Below are 26642 nucleotides of genomic sequence, written 5' to 3'. Positions count from 1 at the left end.
CATGCCAGTTTTTTTGTGAGAGACTGATAGTTTCAGCCTTCTTTGAAGAGGCGTGAACACACACTTTCATTTCCTGCTGAAAAGTCCAACTGAAACCAGTTTATGGCGGTTGCTGCTGCATTGTTCTTCTCTCAACGCTCCTTTTTAATTCCTCTCCTCCATACTTTTTCATCTCACCGAACACAACCCTTCCACATTAAACTACTTTTATGCTGAACAAAGGTGGGGTTTTGTCAATGAAAGGCTTCAGTGTGTAGCTTTTTCTAAGCTTTTAACTGTAAACTGTAAAAAGTAATGGACTTAGCACTAGTGACGTCACAAACTGGTTAATGTACTGCCATTTTGAAACCTTGAGTTTGGCAATTTGACCGTCACATCATCTTGGTTTTTTTAATGTGGTGAGCTGGGGTGTTGTTTGGTTGCAATGGCCCTGTGCTAAGCTGAACGCTAAAGAGGGGTAATATTGCAGATTTTAAACCCTTTTCAAGCGAGCCATCAAGTGGAGATTTACCAGCAGTTCATTGACAACGTTACATTCATGTAACTCACCTCTGTGTTGGCATTCTGCACTCTGGTCAATTATCTGATCTAGAACCACACACACGACAAACAACTTATATTCATCTTTTTTTTTTTTGGAGTAAAATTCTTTTCACATACTCGACGGCCATTTAATTCCAGAGCTTGCCTCCCAAATGTTATTGTCACTGCCCAATGTGAGGCGAGTGCAGATTTGAGTCACGCATGCTCAGATTTAAACGGTCTACGGCATTACGTGTCATACTGAAATTAGGGAAATCCATTAAATAATAAACTTTTCTCATTACAATCAATAACAGAAGATGGAAATCATTTCAAAAACGTTTTAAGCTATCTATGGTTGTTTGATGGCTACCCTTAGCTGAAAACACCATTCAAGTGACAGCCTTTGTTGTGTTTGATTGCTCGCTTTTAGCTAAGCTAGCAGTCATTTCCAAAACGTTTTAGCTATCTATTATTCTTTGTTTTCTAACATTAGCTCAAAACACCATTCAATTGACAGCCTTTGTTGTGTTTGATGCTAACTTGTAGCCAGCAGTGAACCAACTTGGTTAAAAAGGTCCATTTTTACTGTATTGACATCACAGACGTCTCTCGTTAGCATCTTCTATGCTAGCTAGCTAGTTTTCGCAAAGTGACTCAACTCAAATGTGCCCTCTCCTCACATTAGGCATTGACAGTTCCACTAAAAGAAGCTCCGTCCTGAGGCCATTTTGCAAACGACCTGTTGCTATGTCCTGCGCTTAGCGCCGCCCAAGGCAATTGTGATTGGTTTAAAGAAATGCCAATAAACCAGAGCAGGTCTTTCTCCGCAGCGCAATGCAAGACTATCAGCACGTTCAACACTGAATCAACAGAAGTACATTTTCAGGATAATGCCTGACAACCTGCGTATGGCTCCCACACTGGATGTCCCTCACTTTCTGCTCTCTGTGTGTTGTAGTTCTGAAACTCTGTTCTGGAAACAACAACAACAAACTTAGAACTAGAAATCTACACGCTGAAAATAGCAAGTTTTAAAGAAAATTTGTAGTGCAACAAGGCAGGCCTGCTTGGCTCTTTCTAGGAATGATTGTAAAGACTTACAAAGAATATATTTACAACATTTAATCTCTAACTGGCACATTTTGGGACCTAATGGTGGGATTGCTGAGTACACACAGAGATACACTGGTAAGACCCAATGAGGTTTAACCATGTATCCAGCTTTATTAAATAGCTCACATGACTGTGTTGTGTGAACAGTGGACTTCATTTAATATTGCATGGGGTGTTTTCTTTTACGTGGTTGCAAATGGCTACCAAAACATGTTGGTGTGGATCTGAAACTATTTTGCAGATTCACAGTCGCTGAACAAGACATTATTAGGCGACCAATAGGATCCTATTAACTTTAATGAAGTGTTAAAGTTAGAGTTAAAAAAGGAAAATGGCATTCACGTAAGAAGTCAAGTAAGAAGTTGGGACATTTTCTCATAGATTTATGAAGAAACACACTCCGGATCCATATGCATTTCTCTATTTATCTTGATGTTGTGCATTTATATATATAAAACATTGTCATTGAAAGTATTTCAGATGTTGCATAGTTGTCCAGTACTAATGTTTTTGATTGGGTTGGGTTGAAAGATCACAAAAACATACAAAGTAGACCTCGATTTGAGATTACTGGTCACACATACTAATCCCAAGGTGGTACAGTAGATGGCAGCTTAGTCTCATAACAGATATATAAGGAGATACCTGTAAGAAGAGGCGTTGTAGTGAAAGGAATAACCAAACACCCAGGGGCCCAACATGGGTAGGGCTCTCACAAAAGCTGTAGTAAAAGTTTATTTTTATCTTCACATATTACAATGTTATACAATTTTGCAATGCATTTTACAATGCATAAAATACAAAGTTTCTACAATGATACCATTGAAATCCACTAAATCCTGTTTTTTTAAAGATTCAATTCTGTATTTCTATGCAATACAGAATTGGTGGCAGTAGCTCAGTCCATAGGGAGTGGGGTTGGATACATTGTTTTGTATTTAAAGAGCCAAATAAAAAGGCAAAACATTGGTCCAGATGAAAACATACAGAAATGTACACTACACACACCGAAGAAATCACAAATCACCTTTTCAGTGCACAGTGGGCAGGGAAGCTTCAGAGCTCGAGTTTCCCTCGAGCTTCCAAAGGTCCAAAGTTTGAGGCGCTAGACAGTGGAACAATCCCGGTAGGTCCAGGACACGAGGTGAGAAGGCAGAGCAGAGTACACGCCAGCACACACCGAGGAAACCCCCTGCGTGGATGTCAAGACGGCACTGAAAGCACAGTTGGTTAGGTGGAGAAGGCAGCATGTGTAGAGCAGGATCTAGACGAAGAACACAAGATAAGTTTGACCACTAAATACACAACATACTTCAGACTGAAAATACACTGAGCCAAGCCAAAAAAGGGAGAAAAACATACAAACGAGACCGTTAAGAACAGCTGCCTCCCCCCCAACTGGAACCTCCCGGCCGGATGTTCCAGGTGAAAGTCTGTGACCAACTGTGGAGCCAGGATAAACCACCTGGGAATCCACGTCCTGTCCTCTGGCCCGTAACCCTCTCCACCAGACACTGGAGCACCCTACCCCACCGCCGGACGTCCAGGAGACTCTGGACATGGAAGATGGGATGGCTCCTCATGGCCCGCGGTAGCCTCAACTAAACAGCAGGACAAACTGAACACGATGGGAGCTGACCCCTATCTGCTAAAATGGATCAGAGATTACCTCACTGACAGGCCACAGTACGTCAGGCTGAAGGACATCATGTCTGACGCTGTGGTCAGCAGCACTGTAGTCCCCCAGGGCACAGTGCTGGCCCCTCTTCTCTTCACCCTGTACACCTCGGACTTCTGTTACAACTCGGAGCTGTTTTAAAAAAGGGGTCCTTTAACATCTGCAGCAAACTGCTGTGGATGTTTTACCAGTCTGTGGTCACCAGTGTCCTCTTCTACACTGTGGTGTGCTGGGGGGGGGGGGGGGGGCAGCATATCCAAGAAGGACACCTCCAGGCTGGATAAACTGATCAGGCGGGCCGGCTCTCCTGGTTGCCACAGCATCTGGTTTCACTAAATTGGATCGGAAAGGAGACTAACCTAGTAGTTGCCTAATTAACCTATAGAGAGTGGGCTATATTAAACAGAAAACACAGTCATTTGTAATTATCAGATATCAGATAACATTGTAATAAAACTAGGACACAATAAGAGATTAAGACAAACCAAGAGTCCATGTTCATCAGGAAAATTGTTTTAATCCAGGCGCGTCATGTTAGAAAACTCTGCGTAGATTCTAATCTGAAAGATGTTGTGCGCCAAACAGTGTGAATTTTCGTACGCAAAAAAACATTCTGATGGTTACCTTTTTCAATCAATGAATATTCCAGCCTTGTAAAAGGAGCCCTTGATGACCAATCATGAAACAGAATAATGGGGCAAAAACACAATTCAATGATTCTGAGATCGAGGCGCTCTTGCTTACCATGCTATTTGATTGCAATACACAGGCCAGGAACTGTAGTACTATTTTGTGCATAGGGGCCAGAGTATATCTGTTGTTTTTGCCCAGGACAAAACGAAGACCTAAAAATCGGCAGTGAGAGTAATGTTGTTTGGAGACTGTCCTTTCCCCAAAAAACGCCCACATGGGTAGTTTGTTTAAGCAGCTTTTATTACGTTTATAGAGACCGCGCCCTCTAGTGGTCACAGTTATGGCAGTGTAAAGCAGTAAGTAAGGTGAGGAAGTATAATAGTGCAAAATGTTGGTGTAAGGCTGTGCTGATGGATGGGCCAAACAAACATAGTACTAGGGTACATGTCCCGTTTGACTAAAAAAATAAACAGCAAGTTTTTTTTTTTAACTCAAAACGTATTTCCTGCCACTGGAATAGACCAATATTGTTGTATGGTTTAGAGAAGTTGTTGAGGATTAGATGTGAAATAAGAATTTCAGTTCAGTTTTAATTTACATTTCTGAGATCAAAGTGAGCTCAGACTTTATTCTCAATCTTCTGAACTCACAACTCAAATACATATTTCATATTGGCCCTAATCCTCTTCTGTATAGGGGGGGAAGAGGGCTGAAATATGCTGAGATTTATCTTCTTGTGGCAGTGCGAGCGGCCTATGACACTAGAAGCTAAAATTTCTGACAACGCCACAAAATTTTACTTCATAATCTAATCACAAATGCTGTCTTTATCTCAATTTCAAACAATTGAAATAACATTTATGTTTAGGGAATGCAGTCAGTCTCTACTAGAACACAATTAAAAATGAAAGTGTTTTTTTATTTTTTGGCATTAGGTCATAATTAATTTTAAAAATCAACTATGGAAAAAAACATAAGTGTCATATCCAGAATAATTTTCTGAATTGAGTCAGGAATACATGTTTATCACAGAAAAACAGGTAAGGCCGTTTATTTTCCAGGTAGAAAAAAATTGTAACTTGTATCATTTTTCTTCTTGTAAAAAATGGAAACGCGTCAATTTGACCCCAATACCATGCAAGGGTTAAATATATATTTTTGCTATCATTGCGAAAAAAGAATTCTCAAAAAATAAATGCAATTTCTTGCGCTCGTCTCAGGATTTTATTCTCGCTGTGAAAGTAATGTCATGGGCGGGGCCACGTTCCTATTGGCCAATTGGGTGAGCACCGTCTTGTCTTGGGAGTCCAACTGAATCATTACACCATTGTCACCGCCGTAGATAGATAACTAGCAGCCAGCCCACTTCTAAATAAATATCTGAAATATGAGTTTCTTTTGGACCAAATTACCACAAAAAATGGATTGGATTCCATGCAACGCTATTGGAAATACAATTTATCACTTTCATTCCCAGTGCTGGGCAAGTTACTTCCAAAATGTAATATATTATAGATTACTAGTTACTGTCATTTTTTAGTAATTAATTATATTACAATATTACTGTCTCTAAATTGTTATAGGTTACACTACTTTTGAGTTACTTTCACCCAAATAACAGCAAAAGTTTAACTTGGCAGCTAGTTGGTGAATTTCATACCGGATCAATGAATTCACTACATCATAGATTATTCATAATATTTTGTAAAATGTATATGAATATGCAAAGTTACGCTATACAAATAGATAATTAAAACGTACAATAGGCAAGTAGGAGAAAATGAAAATACTCAATTAAAACTACTTTACAGTTGTATTGAAGTACGGCATTGTTGTAAAATGTTGGTAAAGCACTTAAATTAGAAATGTATGTAAGTTTTAAACTAAGGTTGTCTAAAGGAAATGGTCAACGTTACGTTTTTTGTCCCTTTTTTCCAACACGTATGATGCTTTTTTTGATGTTTGTCACTTTTTTTGATGTTTAACACTACGTAACACTAAATTAACTTTAGCTTTGCAGTTATTTTTGAGAATTTATAGTCAATAAAGCTCAATTATAGGAAATTATACCTAATGTTTGAGTTATAAAACCAGATATTAGGAAATATTTTGACTGAAGTTAAGGGAAAATATGTCATCTTTTACTCAATACTATTTCGAAAACCACTTCAATTTAGTTTTACTGCGAACCGTCACCGGATGTGCTTTTATTTTGAAGCAACCTACACGGAAGTTGTCTGTTGTTGCTCTTGCTAGCTTACTGAGATGAACGTGAAACGCTAGATGCTAAACACGTCTGTCTGTCCAATTTCTAGTTAGTAAAACTGCAACATATTGAACAAGTGGTCGTCATTCGAAGCCATTCCACTACCGGTGATAAAATGTAATGATATTATGTTGAATATATACGTATATACATGATATTACGTGTAGCAAGCCACAACATTATTTCGACATGTTGCAGTGTGTCCGTGCTTATTTCGACATGTTGCAGTGTGTCCGTGCTGACCATAGACCGTTAACATTAATAATATACAGTCTATGGTGCTGACGTACCGTCACCTGTTGGGACACAGATGTTGTCCGTGTCTCTGGCTCTCACCACGGGGACAGAGACGGGACAGCTCGCTATATGTCTCTGCAGTCATGTCAACCGTCGAATAAAGCAACAGGAAATTATACCCACGTCTTTTTTTTTTTTCCTGTGAAGAAAATTTCGCGGGGTTGGTGAATTCTCAAAAAAAACAAAATACCACTAAATGTTGCGTTAAAATGCAATTGGAACTCGCGATACTGAGATTGTAACAAGTATAATATTACCGAAATGTATTTAGTAATGCGTTATATTACTGCGTTACAGCAAAAAGGAATACATTACTTTTGTAACGCGTTACTCCCAAAACTGTTCATTCCTGCCTATTAACTATTTTAACTTTCAGTTAAAATAATTCATGATTTCTGATTTTGTTACTCAAATATTAGGCATAATTCTATATAAATGAGAGTTATTGACCATAAATTCAGAAAAATAATGTAAAACTATTAAACTGGTGTTAGTGAAAAGGCAAAAAAAAAAGTCGGGGACAAAAATGTCAAATTTGTCAGTTTTTTAGCCTGGGAGGACAACACAAGGGTTCAAAATGTCAAATTTATATTGAAACCTTTTAGTCTTATATATTATTTTTGGCTATTGGTATGAAAACTCAAAGATATTTTGCTCTCATAAAATGCTTTTTTGCTATCAGTGTTATAAATTTCCCTCTAACATTTATTTTCTAGAATGCAATAAAGAAACCAATCTAGCTCCATAGGGCCGCTCCCAAAGGCTGGGATAGAAAGGACTTTTCCTGTGGGAATGAGCTGCCTCATGTATGCTAAATGGTAGCATATTTTCCTAACCTGGCCGCGGCATTCATGAACAGAAACACATTGTTTGTAACTTTTTTAAAGCCAACAGTATCCAGAACAATCTGTACCTGTATCCAGAACAATCTGTACCTGTATCCAGAGCCCCCGCAGCAGCATGCACAATGCTGTAGCTCGGTGCAGCTGTGGAATGTTTGAATGGAAACACACCATTAAAACCGGATTACGATACATTGTTAGCAAAGGTAGACAAGGTACTTAGCGCTTTACGGGACAAAGCCGCCCTCAGACCCCGGCAGGGGGGCGCGCAATCCGCTCAACCACACAGCACCCAAATAGGAGTCTACAGGAGTCTACACGCAGGCTTAAATAGAGCCCCCCCCACCTGCTCCCAATCAAAGGAGACGAGCACCCAGGTGTGCTGGTGCCCCCCCCCCCCCGTGCACAGGTAAGATGGAGGGGGAAACATCCTGTCACATTCTGATTCAGTTATTTGTATTTATACACCCACACTGGAAGAAATTTAACATATAATTTACAGTAACTTACTGTACCAATTGAAACAGTTAAGCGCTGTTGTATGTACTGTATATTGCAATACAGTACTAGTAACAGTATGTAACAGTGCAACCAGCATTGTTAGAATCACCCATATTCTAAAATATTTCAATTACACATGTCATGTTGTGTTGACACGGTTGTAATGTAACTTTACAGCATTCTACTGTAAAGTCATATACAGTAGTGTTACTGGGAAATCTAAAGGAAATAACTGGAGATTTCACAATGACACAGAATTTTTACAGAATCCATTTGGAGACTATATATATATATATATATATATATTTTTTTTTAAGAGCGGCTCTGGGTTGATGTAAGATATAGATCATAGAACATATTGGAATGAACCTTTAGCGTTACATGTGTTTCCAAATGGGAAAGTGTCCTATAATTTCCTAATTCCTCTCTACTTACAACACACAGTAATGTCAGAGACACCGTGTGTGGGGGAGGGGTGGCAGAGGGAGTAGCAGAACGTCTCCCACCCTCTCTCTCTCTCTCTCTCTCTCTCTCTCTTACACACACACACACACACACACACACCATCGCTTGCTGGCCAGAAGCAGTGTCTGACGGCTGCATCCTTTGCTGTAGCAACGCGGCTTCTCCATCCTCCTCTGCGTCGTCTGCACCCGACATCCAGCCCGCACGAGTCTGTTGTGTCTCCACAGGGTGCCCATTGTGATTTCTCCTTTTTTCTGGGTGGGGGGAAACAACACCACGGACATGATGGGTAACAAAGAGCGACGAGGCGTGAATTTTAAAGGCTTGCTGAAGAGGAACTGGCTTCTGATCGCCACGGTTATATCAGTGCTGCTCGGTACGTGAAGCCCCTACATGCCTGCTCATGTGTACATGCTGAGGGAATGAGACGCTTTCATCTGCATTTCTGTTAAACATGTCCACGTCCTCTTTGTTTTCGGATTCTGTCTTGCTTTCCGCTGCTGTCACTGTTGACATAAATCTACCTCTTTTGCAGTAGCTGGTCACTGCTTAACTAAACAGCAACAGTGCATGCCAAATGTGTGTAAATGATCATCATTATGTTAGTTCATGATTGTCTTTCATGAAAGAACGGCGTGAGGTTAGGAGACACAGCCTGTGTCCTCCAGAGGCAGAGAGCAGTGTCTGTGTCTCAGTCAAACGTGACCAGACTGAAGGGACAGCTGATTGGGGCTCAGCGAGGAGTCCCATCAATCCATCAGTCCCTCCATTTATTTCTTCGTCACTTGGAATCATAAAAAAAATTTTAAAAATCCAAAATACTAATAAATACATTTGTGTATGAGGCAGCAGCAGTGAGTATATCTAAGCTGCATGTGTTACCGAGACATAAACTAATAAGGAATGTGACGTCTGAAGTCTAACAAGTGAAATTAAAAGTAGATTATGTCCTGGGCCGTTTAAAAATTCCATTCATTTATTAGCTAGCTAGCTAAACAGCTAGCCTGGCTCTGTCTAAAGTTCAAACCTATGGTTCAAAAATACACTACAACACCTTCTAAGCTCACTGATTAACACATACTTTCTTACTTTGCAACACTTTTTTATAAGGGTAGGAATCATATACTTAAGAAATGCTTAACCACCACATGACTCATGCACGACTAAAGTCCTGTTGTAATTCTCATCGTTATTTCTTTATTTTACCACTAAAGGGACAGGTATGGATTATAAACTGATGTTTTGTGTTGATTTGTAATACCTGTCCCTAGATAGGCCTTTAAAATGCATGAAACCCACCAACAAACACATGAGAGACAGTACAAAGCAAGCAGAAATTCAACAATGGATATTAAAAACACACAAACTCGACAAGAGACAAACTAATAATAAAATAACGGATGATCCAGTCACTGTGACGTCATGTAATTACACAATAGATTTGGAAATTTGGGCGTGAGAGTGTGTCAGTTTTCCATTTCTGGGGAGATTCAGTGTCTTGATTACTGTATTTTTTAACTTTAGACAGCTAGCGCTTTCCTCCTGCTTCCAGCCTTTATGCTAAGCTAGGCTGAAACAGGCAGTTGGGATGGATCTTGGATATTGTATGTATGTGTATTGTATTCTAGTACTTCATTTATATTCATATTCTGTGCTGTGGGACTGATTTTGCTGCTGTGACACTATAATTTCCCATTTTTTCGGGATCAGTAAATCTATCTATATACTGTCATACTCTGACCAATTAACTCATTACCTTTTACTGTATTTTTTACACTATTTAGTTCAAAGATCTGCTCTATAAATCACCTGTTCTTCTTTAAAAGATTTTAAGAAATAATAATCAGAACCGAGTCAAACATGCACACCAGTCCCCAGGTTCGGGCCTTTCCCAAATACATAAATTATACATCACCAACAACATTGTTGACTGCAAAAAAGGACGATGGATTAATTGTAATTTCAGTTGGACTTCTAATTTGGCTTTCTGACATGTGGTATATGGATTATGTCATTTTACTTAAATCTATATGTAACTTTCAGTTTGAGTGGATTCTAGCGGCCCCTATAGCCAGAAGCATGTAACGACAGCAGACCTGCTCTCGTTAAACTCTTATCTTTACCGACGGTCATATAGTCCCGATGAACGACAGATGATCAGTTCCAGATGCATCGCTGCATTTCAAGTGTTGCGTACGGTAACTGAGTCTACTTTGGATGTCTACTGAGATTACCGGATACCGTTATCTCTGTCACTGAGTCACTCGCCGAAGCATTAAGAGATTGTCGTAGCAACTAAAATAATAATAGTTGGATTTAGAAGGGGACTAAATTTAATGTCGGCTACTGACGTACAACCACATTGCTTATTGTAAAGTTATTTAATGAAGGAAATAGATATGTTACACACTCAATTCAGGGTGGGTTTTAATCCTCATGTTGTCTTTGAGTCAAATTGACCCGTTTTCCTATATCAATATTCTTTTTAATTCCCCAAAATAACACGATTGATTCCTCACAACGCTCTTTGCCAAGTACAAATGTCTACTTTCATTAATTTTGTGGCGTCTTATTCAATTTTATAGCATTTGAAAAACAAATTGAAGTGGTTTTGAAATAGTATTGAGTAAAAGTTGACATATTCCAGTCTGTGATTATCCATCAACATCCATTCCTTTAATTTTAGCCTAAATAATTCCTAGATTTCTGCTTTTCCCACTCAAACATTAGGTATAATTTCCTATAAATGAGGTTTATTGACCATAAAAAATCCCGTTATTGTCTCCATCTGTTTAAAACACAGCTGAGTGTGACTTATCGCCCATTATCTTTTCCTTTTAGCTTTCAGTTGTTCTTTGTTTAATTTCCTTCCTTTCAGTGGGGATCCAGTCCCAGTATACCATAGCAGCAGATAACTTCTAAAATAACATTAAAATACAGTTAGGCCTATATGAAGAAATCTCCTGCTACCTTTAACCTGGCTGGACACACTAACTCAGGCTTTTCTGGTGTAACAAAGAAATCTGTGACCCGTCAGAATGTGTTACTGTAGCGCCATCTACCTGCTGTTTATCATCCCGTGACATTGCAGGACCGGGCAGACGCCTTACTAAAAACTATATAAAACTAGCATTCTTGTCACTGTTAGTCTATTTTCAGTCTTATTTGCTGTTGAGGTAATTTAGGACCATTGTATGAAAAACGACTTCATGTGGCGGGAACAGAGTGAGGACCCAAAAGCAGAGATGGCCAGGCAGGCAGGAGAGGGTTTCAGAGGCTTTATTTAGCCTCAAAAAATGAGTAAAACGAACTCAGGATGCACTGGATAACAAACCAAAATGCAAAAATATACAAAGGTCCAGGGGGGGAAAAAGAAGGGCAAAAACAGAGGAAAAACCCACAGGAAAACCCAGGGTCCAGGAACAGGAACAGGAACGAGGGAAAACATCTTCTGGAACAGGCAGACAAACACAACGATCTGACAGAGAGACAGAGAAGCACAGACATTAAATACACAAGGTGATGAGGTAACGAGAGGCAGGTGACAAGAGGGCAGGGGATGAGGTGGAAAACATCAGGTAATCACAAGAGTGGGAAGACACAGGAAGTAACTCTAAAGACAGGACAAGACCAAAAACAGACTTCAAAATAAAACAGGAAACAGAACATCCAGACACTCAGGGGAACACAAGGCCGGGGAGAACACAAGACACAAACACAAGACAGAAAATACCAAAGAAGGAGAAAAAGAAACCAAAGCAAACACCCAAACCAAACCATAACACTTCAGAATCCTTAAAAAGTCACATGTGCCTTTAATTAATCTAATTTTGTTTGTGGCAGAGATGATTCAAACATTAATCGTTGTGTTTTTATGAAAGCACCTGCTACGGAAAGTATTACGAGATGCACAACAAACTTTACCTTGCACAACAACTCACACAAAAGTCACGCGAAAAAAGTTTTTAAAAAAGTGTCCGGTTCTGTGTAGAAAATCATCTGGGGCGTTGGGTTACCTGTGAACACACAGCATATAACAACTTCCTGACTAAAATGTATATAATGTCTAATTGTTGTGTTCAAAATAGATCTGTTTTGTAAGTTAGTGGACAGTTAGTAGTAGTTAGTGGTTGGTTGATGTCGGACATATCGTTTAGTTAGCTTAGGGTCTGGATCCTGCAGTCTTCCCATTCCCCCTGCTGATTCCACACATCTGTATTATCCAGCTTAAAAAAATGTATATTCTGGGTTATTTACCCTGTTGGTAATGAATAGCACCACACAGCAGCTTTTTGGTTCATTGTTAGAAGACGAAATTAGCATTACAAGTCATGGAGGGTGGAGAATTCTTCCCCCTCACAGTGGGCGTGGCTTTCAGGGTACAACGTTCTGCCGGTTCTCCGGTTCAGTGTGTGTCATTAAGTTCTGGTAATTTGATCACGGTCAGGTCTTTGCAAAAATAAAAACATACAAGGTCAAGGTCAAGGTTTATTTATATAGCACATTTACAAACAGTCGCTACCGCCCCAAAGTGCTGTACAATTATAGATAACAACATAATAAAAGGGCATAACAAATATCCGGAAAAAACATCTAAAACTGAATATACCAAAAACAACAAAAATACAACAAATAAAAAGCTTTGCTCAAGTCAATACAACAACAAAATGTCACAGCTCAGCTTGTGTTAAAAGCCAGTGCAAAAAGATGGGTTTTTAAAAGTGATTTAAAACTCTCAATAGAGGAAGCTGCTCTAATGTTCAGAGGGAGAGAGAGTTCCAGAGCTTAGGACCTGCCACCGAGAAAGCTCTGTCCCCTCTGGTTTTCAGTCTGGTTCTGGGACAGTCTAAAAGCAACTGGTCAGCGGACCTGAGTGCTCTAACTGGAGCGTTCAAAACCAGCATATCAGAAAAATATGATGGTGCCAGCCCATTCAGAGATTTAAAAACAAACAATAAGATCTTAAAATGGATTCTAAAAACGACAGGCAGCCAGTGGAAAGACAACAGTACAGGGGTGATGTGGTCATAGCGCCTTTTTCCTGTCAGCAGGCGTGAAGCCGCATTTTGGACTAACTGTAATCGGCAAAGTGAAGACTGCTCAAGGCCATAGTACAGTGAGTTGCAGTAGTCCAGGCAATTTGTAATCAAGGCATGCACAACTGTTTCCAGTTGGCTATGGGGCAGGCTGAGCTGAAAAAAGCTTGTTTTTACCACTGAACTGATCTGTTTATCGAGTTTAAAAGAACTGTCAATAAAAACACCAAGAGTTTTTACAAGTGGGCAACAATTTGAGAACATAGGACCCAGAGCATTGTTAAAACCAGAGACATCGGGCTTCCCAAAAATTACAACTTCAATTTTTTTATCATTTAAGTTCAAAAAATTCAATGAAATCCAGTCTTTTACGTCATGTAGGCATTTACTCAGAGCTTCAACTGAGTTTGTTTTAGAATTCAAAGGTAGGTAAATCTGCACGTCATCTGCAAAGCAGTGAAATGATATGTCGTATTTTCGGAAGATTGATCCGAGGGGCAGCATATACAGCGAGAACAAGACTGGGCCTAAAATTGAGCCTTGAGGCACCCCGCTGTCAATCGGGGCTTTATTTGAGTAAAAATAAAGCACCACCAATACACACCAAAGAAAAGCAGCATTTTAGTGTTTAGTTGGTGTAGGTGGCAGCATTGAAAGGTCTTCACTGCTGCTACTAAACATCTGCAGAATCTGGAGCTTGCTAAATGTGGAGAATTTGAGTTCTATCAGGTATAGGTCCTGTTTTGATAGCCCAGTGTAGTCAGGCCGTACAGTTTGCTGTGTCATCAAAGTGTTTTACAAGCATCTTCAATGGAGCTCTGCTATGTGTGATAACGCTGAAGGAGCGCATTACTGAAACCACTGAGTGGGATACATGACGTGTGCATGAATTTGATTTATTTAAGCCACATAATTCCAATTTTCTGTCCTGCTTGACCCATGTATGATCATATGTGTGTCTTTCTTCTGATCAGGGATCAGCTTGGGCGTCGTGGTCAGAGAGTATGCCTCCCTCTCCCATCTGGACAAGCAGTATTTCGGCTTCCCGGGAGAGATCCTCATGCGGATGCTGAAGCTTGTCATCCTCCCGCTCATCATTTCAAGCATGATAACAGGTGATGTGAATAGGTTTTTGGTCGTAAGCTTGGTAAAACTAGGGGGGGGTTCAGGGTCCCTTCCTCAAGGGCAATTTGACATGGGGCAGGGCCACCAGCTTTCTGAATACTGTACCACCTAAGCCACAGCCGCCCCATACAGTGACTGGAAAGTAAAATGGCCGCCATGGCCACTACGAGGCGTTTTTGCAATAATTCCTTTTCTGTAAATGTTCAGCACCCCAAACTGTAGTGTGCATGGAATTCCCTGCTTTTATGATCAAGTCAACATATCACCTCAGATTTGACATAAATCCTGTACTATAATTACTTTCAGCCACAAAGAGGCCAAGAGAAAGTATGCATTCGCCACATACTTAGATGATACTTAGAAATAATTTTGAAAGATAAAAAGAAAATGATGTAGTTGCAGACTAATGCAACATAGATGATAGTATTAAAAGTCAATTAATTCAATTCAATTTTCAATTTTTATTTATTTATAGTATCAATTCATAACAAGAGTTATCTCAAGACACTATACAGATAGACCACACTCCAGAATTTACAAGAACCCAACAGTTCTAGTAGTCTCCTCCAGAGCAAGCAACAGTGCGACAGTGGCGAGGAAAAACTTCCTTTTAGGCAGAAACCTCGGTCAGACCCAGGCTCTTGGTAGGCGGTGTCTGACGGGCCGGTTGGGGTTAGAATGAAGAGTGGCAATAACAAAAATAGAAAAAATTAGTAGTCTATAGCAGTTCTTTGTAGTAGTTCATAGCATAGCAGGACGCTGTGCGGTATTACAAGGCACAGCAGGACGTAGCAGGGCACTGCAGTGTAGCAGTTTGAACATGGCATAACAGAACATAATCAGAGTGTATGTAGTTCAGTGTGCTTGAATTTGTTGATGAAAACCATGTGTGGTATCTATTAATATTAAGGAAGTGATGCATCGTGACGCGTCGCGATGCATCGTGATATTGAATTGATGTAAATCGCTGACAGTATAATCGTAAATGAATCGTGAGACGTGAAGATTCTTGTGTCGAGAGACATAAAACAGAAGTAACATTCATAAACTGGGCAAGACAGGAAGATAGCTGCTACTCTAGGTGACAGGAAAAGGATTATTGCCAAGTAAGTACTTAAAGGATTTTGACTTGGTGGTTGGCGCATACATAAACAAGCAAACATATTGAAATCCATAACAGCATATTGAGGATGCTTCTGAAAGTTATTAACCAGAAACAGCTCAAAAATTGCTTTCACCAAACCCACTGGACTTCCTTTAAATTAACAGTACTTTTGGATTGCATAGAGCCAGCAGATTTCCATATGTAAATAGGAGAATTAAGGGTTCATTTTGACCAAACCGGAGTTGCGATTGTTGCTTTATGATGATAAAATTTCTGTTTATTTGAAATGGAGTCTGGTGTGTCTTAGTGATTAAAGGAATTTGTCATGTTAAACAAAGACGATCTTACTCTTAACAAAAAGTTCTGTCTCTGTAGGAATCATTTTCCATAATGTTGTCAGGCATGTCAGTGGCAAAACAAAGCTGTTTGTAAAAGTGGATGTAAATGAAGGTGCGCAATTGCCCAATAACTTACATTGTAGCTTGAGGCAGCAGTCTTGTACCCCGGGAAATCCAGAGTTCAGCGAGTTACTCTGGCATTGAGTAATGCTGCTCATTAACTATGCCCTTGTAGCCGAGCTGCACCAATCACATCGGTGCATCTGATACAGGAAGGCTAGAAGCGAGCTGAACCAATCACATTGGTGTATCTGATATAGGCGAGCCAGAGGCGAGCTGCACCAATCACATTGGTCTATCTGATATAGGAAGGCTAGAACCGAGCTGCACCAATCACATCGGTGTATCTGATATAGGCAGGCCAGAGGTGAGCTGAACCAATCACATCGGTGTATCTGATATAGGCAGGCCAGAGGTGAGCTGAACCAATCACATCGGTGTATCTGATATAGGCAGGCCAGAGCTGAGCTGAACCAATCACATCGGTGTATCTGATATAGGCGGGCCAGAGGCGAGCTGCACCAATCACATCGGTGTACCTGATGTTGGCGGGCCAGAGGCGAGCCGCACCAATCACATTGGTGTATCTGATATAGGCGGGCCAGAGGCGAGCTGCACCAATCACATCGGTGTATCTGATATAGGCAGGGCAGAGGTGAGCTGAACCAATCACATTGGTGTATATAAGGTACTGGGCTCTGGATACGTCACCCCGTGTGTTGTTGTGATTGGTCGTAGTGTTATCCTATTTCGTGCAGTGAGATTTTCAAATGCACACAAATGCAGATGGGCAGCTTTCATTACTTGATGCCACGCCCTTAATCTTTCAGATTTGGGTCTGGATTTCCAGGCTTTCCAGGTCTTGTTTATACTGGACCAATCTAAAAGATTAATGTCCCCACACAAAAAACCTTCGAAAATAGGGCCCATGTCTAAAAACAAAGTCACCTTTTAAAGCAGTTACATTGAATATTTTACAGAAGTTTTAGGTTGATCTTGTGATTGTGTTCAGCACAATGTTTTTCCATTGTTTTTTTCGATAAACAGTTCCTGAATTGGTTGTTGATGATTAGGAGGATTTGTTTTTTCCACCTGCATTTCCCCAGAGTTTTCCCCACCTGCGCAACTCACTCACTGCGTGCTATAACTTCCTCAGAAATATATGGAGGATGATATGGATTGCAAACCCCCATTTGACTTTAATACAAGCTGTATTGGTTATTGTTACAGTACATGTAATGGTTGTGAATACTACAAATAGTTCTAAAATGAACATATTTAATTTCTCCTGTGTTTATGATGAAATCCTATATACTTCTATAGTTTCTAGATTGAGTTTTATTCCTCCTGACAGGGATGGTTGAGGGGTCAAGGTGCTGGCCATGACATTAACGTCCAGCAAGGAACATTTGTTGCGTGTGTGTCATTCCTAACATCGATCTTCCCTGATTCCCTGGCATCGCTCCACTGTCTGCTCTCAAATAAAAGCTTCATATGCCCCTACAATTCTCATTTTTGTAATCTTTCATCAGCATCTCAGTCTTCATCCGCGTATTGACTCTGCTGGTACACTTTTATAAAAAGCCTACTTCACATTTCCGTGACACTCAAATGATGTGGCGCAGTTCTCACCCCCGACTATGCCATGGTTGATGGCCTAGGTGTCAAAAGCCCAATCTGTAAAGTCTTTGACAAGATAAATTATCGGATATTAATGTAAAAATTTTAAGTAAGAGCTTGATAAATTGACACCATGAAATCTTGTGCTTTTTCGTCCCCACAGGTGTTGCAGCCCTGGACTCCGAGGTTTCCGGAAAGATAGGCCTGCGAGCTATTATTTATTATTTCTCAACAACCATCATTGCCGTTATTCTCGGTGAGTTGATTATTTTCTTCAGTTCTCAATTTCTCTGTTTATTTCAGTTGCTTTGCAGTTAAGTCACTCAAATGTGTAAAAGTGGTTGAAATGAAACTTATTTACTGAGTCAAGTTGTCATCACAGCATGCTGAGCGGTGTCATCCTATGCAGGGATTATTTTGGTGATGACTATCAAACCGGGCGTCTCTCAGACTGCCGACCACATTGACAGAGCCGGGACCACGCCCAATGTCACAACAGTTGACACACTCCTGGACCTCGTCAGGTGACCTCCCACCTATTCCATACAATTGTCTCATAATCATGAAGTATCCACTCATTTGGATGCTAAAGTATCAATAGTCTTGCAATTGTCAGCTCTATCTCCACAGTGCTATGGAGAAAGGTCTGGCTACACTACAGATGCATTCTGTGATAGGGAAAAAAAACACTCTTACACAGTGACTTTGGCTCTGCTTAATAGTCTCATATAGATAGAAATGTGTAGCAATAGAAATCACCACATACAATATTAAATGAAGTTAACTGTTCACACAATACAGTAACAAGTAAGTAACCAAGTAAGTAACTTACAGGGAGGTGTGTTCAGGTGCATTCTGGGCGTGCTGGTCTTTCAGGGAGGTGTGTTCAGGTGCATTCTGGGCAAGCTGGTCTTACAGGGAGGTTTGTTCAGGTGCAATCTGGGCGTGCTGGTCTTACAGGGAGGTGTGTTCAGGTGCATTCTGGGCGTGCTGGTCTAACAGGGAGGTTTGTTCAGGTGCATTCTGGGCGTGCTGGTCTTACAGGGAGGTGTGTTCAGGTGCATTCTGGGCGTGCTGGTCTTACAGGGAGGTGTGTTCAGGTGCATTCTGGGCGTGCTGGTCTAACAGGGAGGTGTGTTCAGGTGCATTCTACGCTTCACACCGTTCTACTTAGATGGTTAAAATAGGACCCATAGTTTTTCCCTGATAGTGTTTTATTATTATTAAAATACTTAGAAACTACTCATTTGTCACCTTTCAGCCTTTATGCTTTAAACAAATATCAGCGTATTATTGGTGATACACTAAGTCATACAAATTAAAAGTGACATTAGACGTGAAAGATGTGAGATACAGCTGGTTTTGATCGCCTAGTAGCTTCCTGCTAAGTGGACCCCACAGAATATTCATAATAAGTAACTAATATATGAGACTAAAATCCAATTCCCCCACAACGCTTTATTGACAAAATCTTTGTAGCGCTGTAAAGGCATCTGCAGATTTCAGTTTAACTTGATTTAATGTATCAATTTGACAGGGACAGGGTACATTAATTAACATTGCTGCAAGTGCATCAGAATTAGCCAAAAGGCTAATTTCATCCATTGTCCCTGGTTTTTGTCTACCTAAAAAACAACAATAAGAAGATTACAGTCAAGAATACAAATATAAAAAGCAGTAAAACAGATAAAACTCCTCAAATCCCGTTGATAAATACAGTGCACAAGTTTGCTATGATACAGACATTAGTTTAAATAAAAAAAGAAATGTACACTAAACATCATTTTTTTTACATTTTAGTAAGATTAGTTTCCTTGCTTTAATATAAGTTAACCACATTAACATCCTCTTTATGAATATAAAAATCCCTCTCTGCTGGATTTTGACTTCCATAACGGGTTTTTGCAATGACCCATCTGTCAGGAAATGAGTGTACTACACATTATTATATAGATTAACCCCCAGTCTTGTTTTTTCCAACAGAAACATGTTCCCCGAAAATCTGGTGCAGGCTTGTTTTCAGCAAGTAAGATGATTTGCACATCCATCATTCACTTTCTACACGTTCAAAGTTTAATTTAAACCTAAATCGGTCAGGTGAGTAAGTGCTGTGTGTGAACGTAACTCTGATGTTGTGAAATCTGACCAATTACAATCCAGTACAAGACCAAGCGCAAAGAGCTGGAGCCTCCGAAGGTTTCGGTCAACACCACCACAATTCCACCCCTCACAACTACTATCATGTCGGTGGTGGAGGTAGGTGTGCACATTCCTCTACTCTGTTCATCTAGAGCAGTCAGTACCTTAATGCCTTTGATGCATGGCCAAAGCTAAACTTGCACCAGAGTTCACCAGAGTCTGTCGGGGACATCCATTAACATGCATATTGAGGTTGGGATCTTTAAATAAGTGTGTCCTTGTTGTCCTTGTCCGTTTGCATGTTTCTACCCCTGAATCTGATCTCAAAGCAACAGAAGACCCAATAATGAGTCATAGGTAGCCATAGGTCATTGGGTTGGGATCCTGGGGAAAACATTCGCACAGCATCAAAGGATCTGGATGAAAAAATCCCTTTGTCTTTCCTTGGCAGAACATAACGAAGGACTATCAAATCGTCGGGACATATTCTGATGGCATCAACGTGTTGGGGCTGATCGTGTTCTGCGTTGCCTTTGGCCTCGTCATCGGGAAAATGGGCGAGAAGGGCCGTATCCTCCTGGAATTCTTTGATGCCCTGAATGAAGCGACCATGAAACTGGTCCAGATCATTATGTGGTATGTATAAAAGACTGATGACCAAGTATGGGCTTTTAAAGGGAGATTTCAAAGCTACATGGTTAACTTATTATCATAGTTTTAGTTTAAAAAAAACAAACCTGGATGACCTTTTCAGTACTTTTTGTACTGAAAAGTGAATTGTCCAGGTCTATTGGACCTGAACGTGTCCCGTAACTTATCTTTAAAGACGAGGCAAACTCAACTGTCAAATTTGAGACCCAATGTTGTGGCTCAGTGGTAGAGCCTGCCAATTGGTAGGTTGGAGGTTCAACCCCTGGCCCTGCAGTCCCATGTCAAAGGGTCCTTGGGCAACACGCTGAATCCTGAGTTTTCGCCGATGCTGAGCCTTCAGAGTGTAAATGTGTGTGAATGTTCATCAGTGTGTGAGTGGTTCCTGTACTATATCAAAGCGCTTTGATTAGTGGTTGAGACTAGGAAAAAACACCGTATAAATACAGTCCATTTACATTAAATGGTAGTTTAATACGGTTTAATGTCTCTTTTATGTTTGTGCTGTCAAAACTGGTCAAAAATAATGTTAAATGTTCCTTCTAAAAAACACACAGGTTCGGACGAACAATGTATTTTTTTCCCAAGTATGGCCATAACATGGAAAACTTCCAACAAGATATACATACTACTTGAGTTAGTATATTTATTTTAACTATAACACAATCTCTACATTCCTATACATGAAAAAATAAACTATGTTAATAAACTAATATCCTCTAATAAAAAGGCCGTAATGGACTTCTGATGCTGCACCCTCTGAATTCTCTAAATTAGTACAAACGTAACAACTATTTCATCCACTTTACATGCTCACAGTCACCTAGCTACAGTTGTCATTAAGTTTATTTGCAAATGGATACTTTTACACCCTCTTTGGTTATACTCTATTATGTATATATACATAACATCATGTTTTGCCATCTACAAGCAAATCAGCATTTTAACCGAACAATTCCCACTTCAATTAGCATAAAATACTTATTAGACAAACACCCAATATGTAGTATGTGAGTAGTGGGTAGCATAACTACTTTTCAAGTGTAGTGTTAACTGCTTCCAATGAAGTGTAGCTTGTAGCTTCCCCAATGAATGTTGACAGTTAGTACTAAAGACGTTCTGCTAACGCTAAGTCTCTCATTCCCTCTTCCCACTTGAGTATTTGTAGCATTACATTTGGCATTGTCAAAAAGAGAAAGAGAGAAACTTTTCAATGAATTATATTCGAAAATGCATCAGTTGTTATTGTTGTTCATTTTTCTGTTCATTGACTAATCAATAATTCAAGCTAGCATTCAGTTTTAGTCCAAATGCCCAGTATTTGCTATATTCCTCTAAAATAATAATTTGAATCTATACCCCACATGACTTTAGCTACATGCCAGTTGGGATCCTGTTCCTCATTGCTGCTAAGATCATCGAGGTGGAAGACTGGGAGATCTTCAAGAAGATGGGTCTTTATATGGTGACGGTGCTGAGTGGGTAAGCCGTCCCGTTTCTCTATATCTCACTGTTTCAAACGTAGGGATTTATGGCTGACATTTAGGCCCATTCTGTCACCAGTGATACAGGAAAAGCGGAGCTCTGGTTAGCCACTGATAAGGGCCAAGGACATTTAAAACTGCTCAACCTGCAGATGCAGTAATAAAAGTTACGCCCATTCCACTAAATCTAAGTGACACCATTAAAGACTGTACAGTAAATCCCCTACAGTCAGGTCACAGTGTTGGTCCAAGGCTCCAGGTAACGAAATGTGCACACTTTGTTGTAATGTTCTGAATGCAGCTTTCAGAACATATCCAGAAGTTTATTAAATGGTTTGAATCTACACGGCTTTATTATACATCCATGATCTAGACGAGCATATTCACTGCCCTCTGTCCAGTTAAACCACTTGAACAGCCTCCTGCTATTATTATATTATAACCAAAAAGGATTGATTTTACTTACTTTCAAAACTGAACCGACTCTAACCCACAAGCATATGAGAGTGTATCTTTTTCACGATTGAGAGAAGCTCATAATCATATCTGTTCTGTCCCCCAGTCTGGCTATCCACGCTACCATCTGTCTGCCGCTCATCTTCTTTGTCATTGTGAGGAAGAACCCGTACACGTTCGCGTTGGGAATGGCTCAGGCCCTGGTGACAGCACTCATGATCTCCTCCAGGTCCGAATCCACTTAGCACCTCGCTCTGCTTAGAAAGCCAAATCCTATTCTGAACATTGCCTAAAAAGCAACATCATGCATTTGTGAGTGAAAAGCATGCGTGCCAACCCGTCTTGTCTTGTAGCTCGGCCACCCTGCCCATCACCTTCCGATGCGCGGAGGAGAACAACCGCATCGACAAGCGGATCACCCGTTTCGTCCTCCCAGTGGGCGCCACCATCAACATGGACGGGACGGCGCTCTATGAGGCGGTGGCCGCCATCTTCATCGCCCAACTGAATGACTTCACTCTGGATGTGGGCCAGATTGTCACTATCAGGTACTTCAAAGTTCCTAATACCTCTTTCACACCAATGACAAGGGTCGGATCAGGGTTATATGAAGCGTGTTCAACCCTTCATTAATCAAGTCAAACAGTACAGTATATACTATTACAATAGTAATAGTATACACTAGTACAATATATATTATTACAGGGGTGTCAGAGTCAATTTCACAAGGGCCACACTGGAGATAATAATCAAATTAGAGACCAGAAATGAATAGTTTTGACGCGTTTTTATTGATTATAAGTCAAATATTTTGGCATGTCTCATATAGCCTTCTCACGTACAATTTGCTCCACATAAAGCCCGAAAAGGTTAGCAAAAACGTTCCTTAGCATCATAGAGTTTAGCAAATCAAGCAAAACATGCGAACACTCTGGTTATGTGGGAATATTGAAATCTTAAAGTCTGTAAATCTACTAACTTCTGCTTTGAGTGTCGCATAATTTAACAATAATTTAACGTAGCTATGTATGGTACACAAACACAAAAACGTGTCAGTGTCACATTTAGAGACATATTCTTCTTTCTTACCCCGTTTTATTGACCACATAGTGGAATAAAATGTATTTTTACTTTGCCAGTGTGGAATTGCTTTAAACCTGCATTCTATCTAATTTCCAACATATCAAAATCGTTTTTTATAGTATTCTATGACAAAATGACCTTACTTCTGAATTTACGATCTCCATCGCTAGTTTGAAATCTTCTTTGATTCGTCATAGTCATTAGTGACTTATGGTCCCATTTATTTTAAAATTGACAATAAAATCCGGGGATGTTTTAGGGGCGTAGGTACACACGGGCCTGCCACAATGCTAACCAAGGATCTGTGTAGGCTACCTTAAAATAGACCTGAACTCTTTTTTCATCTTTAATTTTCTCTCTTTCACTGAGTTTTCTAGGGCTGCACAATATCGTTTTTTATCGTCATCGCGATATCAACTGGTACAATAAATCGTGAAAGGTATCGACATATCGCGAAAGAAACTGTGTAGGTTGAAAAAAATATCAGTAGAAAATAACTGCTTTTATTTTTTAGTGCTGCCTTTTATGCTCAATATAATGCTCAATTTCTTTAATAAAGAATGTTGGAAATTATTTTACTTGTAGCAATTTGTTCTATTTTAGCAAAATATTGAAATCAGCAGAAATGCAGAACTAAGTTTACTTCATTTTCTGTTTATTTATCTCAAGCAACATCATCATAGTGAAATTCAACAATGTTACATATTGCATATTTTTCCCATATTGAACAGTTCTAGTGTTTTAACTTTGTTTGGAAGATTTTTCCGATAGCACCTTGGCAACCAACGTGGCTAGCTAGCAATATTGTACGTTAAATCCAGATGAATGACACTGGTACCAAATTAGATGACAGTTAGCAACTTTACACCTTTACTTACTTACTTTACTTTAAATGTACTTTAAAACACTTAGCAAGTCTTGCTATTTGAGTAAAGCTGTAAAATTTGAGTTATACTATATTCCTTTTATGATTATTTCATGTATATTGTATGTATGTATATTGTATCCTAGTATTTCATTTATATTTATATTCTGTGCGCTGTGAATGATGTAACACCATAATTTTCCATTTTTTGGGATCAATACATATCTCTCTATCTCTCTATCTATCTATCTATCTATCTAAAGCGCAGGAAAAACCGGGAAAGAGTTGACGTCTCAATTGCGTTGTGCTTGTTTGCTGCTTGCTCTCTTTTCCTGATTGCATTTTTTTTGCAAGTTTTTAGGCCTTAGTTCAATCATTTAAGCAGAAAAAATGTATGTGGCTAGTAGGCCAGTTGCATCAGTGTGCCTGCACCTCTGTTTATTACAGCATAACAACAGTTACAATCGTCAAATTACAATAAACTGGAATTGTCCCCTTTTTTCTTGAATAGAAAGAACTATTTTATTTAATATATTGGACGCCAAACTCTACTTTTTTTGCATTTCAGAAATCTGGTCACCTTGTTATATATATTCATATATATATTAAACCATCTGAGACCGAGCTTGGCATATATGAAAACAAAACACGTAGCTTATTGATAAGCTCACATTGTTATAAACTGGCTTCTTCCTAACAGCTGTCTTTTGTGATGCTGTCCCGTCTTTCTATCTTTCTAAGCTTTTCTATCCATTCTCGATCTCATGCTTCTTTTCTTTTCCTATTGTATAATAAATCCATTCTCTTAGATCCAGTACTGATAGTCTCGTTGTCCACAATTTATCCATAAACGACCATTCATGGAAATTTACTCATTGGCTTTGCTGCTAAAAGGGTCTGTGCGAGGCGGGTCAGTGTGTTTACTTCACTTCCCGTCAAATACAGTCGGGAAAACGCACAAGTATCTGACCCAAATGCTCTTTGGCTCTTTGCAGACCAGACCTGCTTTGTTTACAGGTTTAAGCTTATGCAGCGCACCTGACTCCTCGAACAAATTACCCACTTCCTTGAACGCAACTCACCTGTGCCTTTTGGACAATTAAGAAATATTGTTTTAAACCTGCAGCAAGGTAGCAACAGATCGTTTTACTTAAACTTGCTTGCACGGTTTAATGATGGTCTTGATTATTTTAAACAGTCACTCTTGCTGCCATTTAGGACCACTCCCAATTAATTTCTGAATGTTATTATGAAGAATATTAATGACATTGTGTCTTTGTGTTGCAGTATAACAGCAACAGTTGCCAGTATTGGAGCTGCAGGAGTTCCTAATGCGGGGCTTGTCACCATGGTTATAGTCTTAACAGCTGTTGGATTACCTGCAAGTGATGTCACTCTGATAGTCGCTGTGGATTGGCTGCTGTGAGTTTATCTGTTGGTCTTCTATCTCGGCTGTTTTTCCTACTACACAGTTTGTATTGTAACTTAACAGCAACGCCGTACATTGACTTTGAGGTCTGTGTTTCAGGGACCGGTTCCGTACTATGATCAACGTCCTCGGTGATGCTTACGGAGCCGGTATCGTCCAGAAACTTTCCAAGAGGGAACTGGAGAGGATGGATCTGACATCAGATGTTGATGTTGCTAACCCATTCGCTCTGGAAGCCAGTTTGGATGACGAAGAGTGCGAGAAGAAATCGTACGTCAACGGAGGCTTCACGGTCGACAAGACAGACGCCATCTCCTTTACTGAAACCTCTCAGTTTTAGCCTGTGGGCCGGTTCAGAGGAGCAGAGAAAGTGCCATGCTGCTATGGATGTAAAACGGAAAACCTTCCATCATGCATTAGCTCCCTGACAAGAGTGGGACACTATCCAACCACACCCATCCTTAGACATCAGAAATCACACTATAGCAGCCTCCATCAAGCTTATCCAAGATGATCACTCTTTATGTTGGACATTTACCATCATGACTAGATTAAAGTGCTTCCTTCTTACACTTAAATTGTGCCAAGATTAAGATTCTGTGTGTGTGTGTGTCTGTGTGTGTGTGTGTGTGTGTGTGTGTGTGTGCATGTGCGTGTGTGTATATGTATTTTGCAAAAAATTAATTATCAATTTAACAAAACAATAATCTGAATCGCAAACCCAAATCCTACTTTATTTGCTCCTCGATTAGACAATAATTCTCTAAAATGTCTAAATGATCCTAATTGAGTGGGTGTTGTTGAATGGCTATGCCCCATAATGCACTGCTTGTATATCTGTCTGTATATTTAAACTGTGCCAAACATATAAAAAGGTTGTTCATCAAGTTGAATGAAGCAATATGTTAATGAGTTGCTAATTGCTGGCTGCAGT

The 26642-nt window shown here is 39.8% G+C and overlaps 1 protein-coding gene across 1 annotated transcript; it reads left to right on the top strand.

Annotated features, from left to right (window-relative positions):
• The first annotated feature begins 8399 nt into the window (after positions 1-8399).
• slc1a1 (solute carrier family 1 member 1) lies at positions 8400-26601 on the top strand. The gene is made up of 12 exons (XM_034901308.1): positions 8400-8696; positions 14331-14471; positions 17768-17860; positions 18014-18128; positions 19588-19630; positions 19765-19860; positions 20195-20379; positions 21766-21873; positions 22438-22560; positions 22685-22879; positions 25567-25701; positions 25808-26601. Exons 1-12 carry the CDS (start codon positions 8603-8605, stop codon positions 26046-26048), a joined length of 1569 nt encoding a protein of 522 aa, XP_034757199.1. The 5' UTR covers positions 8400-8602; the 3' UTR covers positions 26049-26601.
• The last annotated feature ends 41 nt before the right edge of the window (positions 26602-26642 follow it).

The sequence above is a fragment of the Etheostoma cragini genome, chromosome 19, assembly GCF_013103735.1.
Source record: "Etheostoma cragini isolate CJK2018 chromosome 19, CSU_Ecrag_1.0, whole genome shotgun sequence".
In the NCBI taxonomy this organism is placed as follows: domain Eukaryota; kingdom Metazoa; phylum Chordata; class Actinopteri; order Perciformes; family Percidae; genus Etheostoma; species Etheostoma cragini.
Note: the sequence above shows the minus strand (reverse complement) of the source record. Positions and strands in the feature narration are given on the sequence as shown.

Excerpts from the sequence above, each read along its gene's own strand:
- slc1a1 (XM_034901308.1), top strand. The coding sequence starts at position 8,603 with ATGATGGGTAACAAAGAGCGACGAGGCGTGAATTTTAAAGGCTTGCTG. Across the intron at positions 14,472-17,767 it reads CATTTCAAGCATGATAACAG|GTGTTGCAGCCCTGGACTCC; the intron begins GTGATGTGAATA and ends TCGTCCCCACAG. Across the intron at positions 22,561-22,684 it reads GCACTCATGATCTCCTCCAG|CTCGGCCACCCTGCCCATCA; the intron begins GTCCGAATCCAC and ends CTTGTCTTGTAG.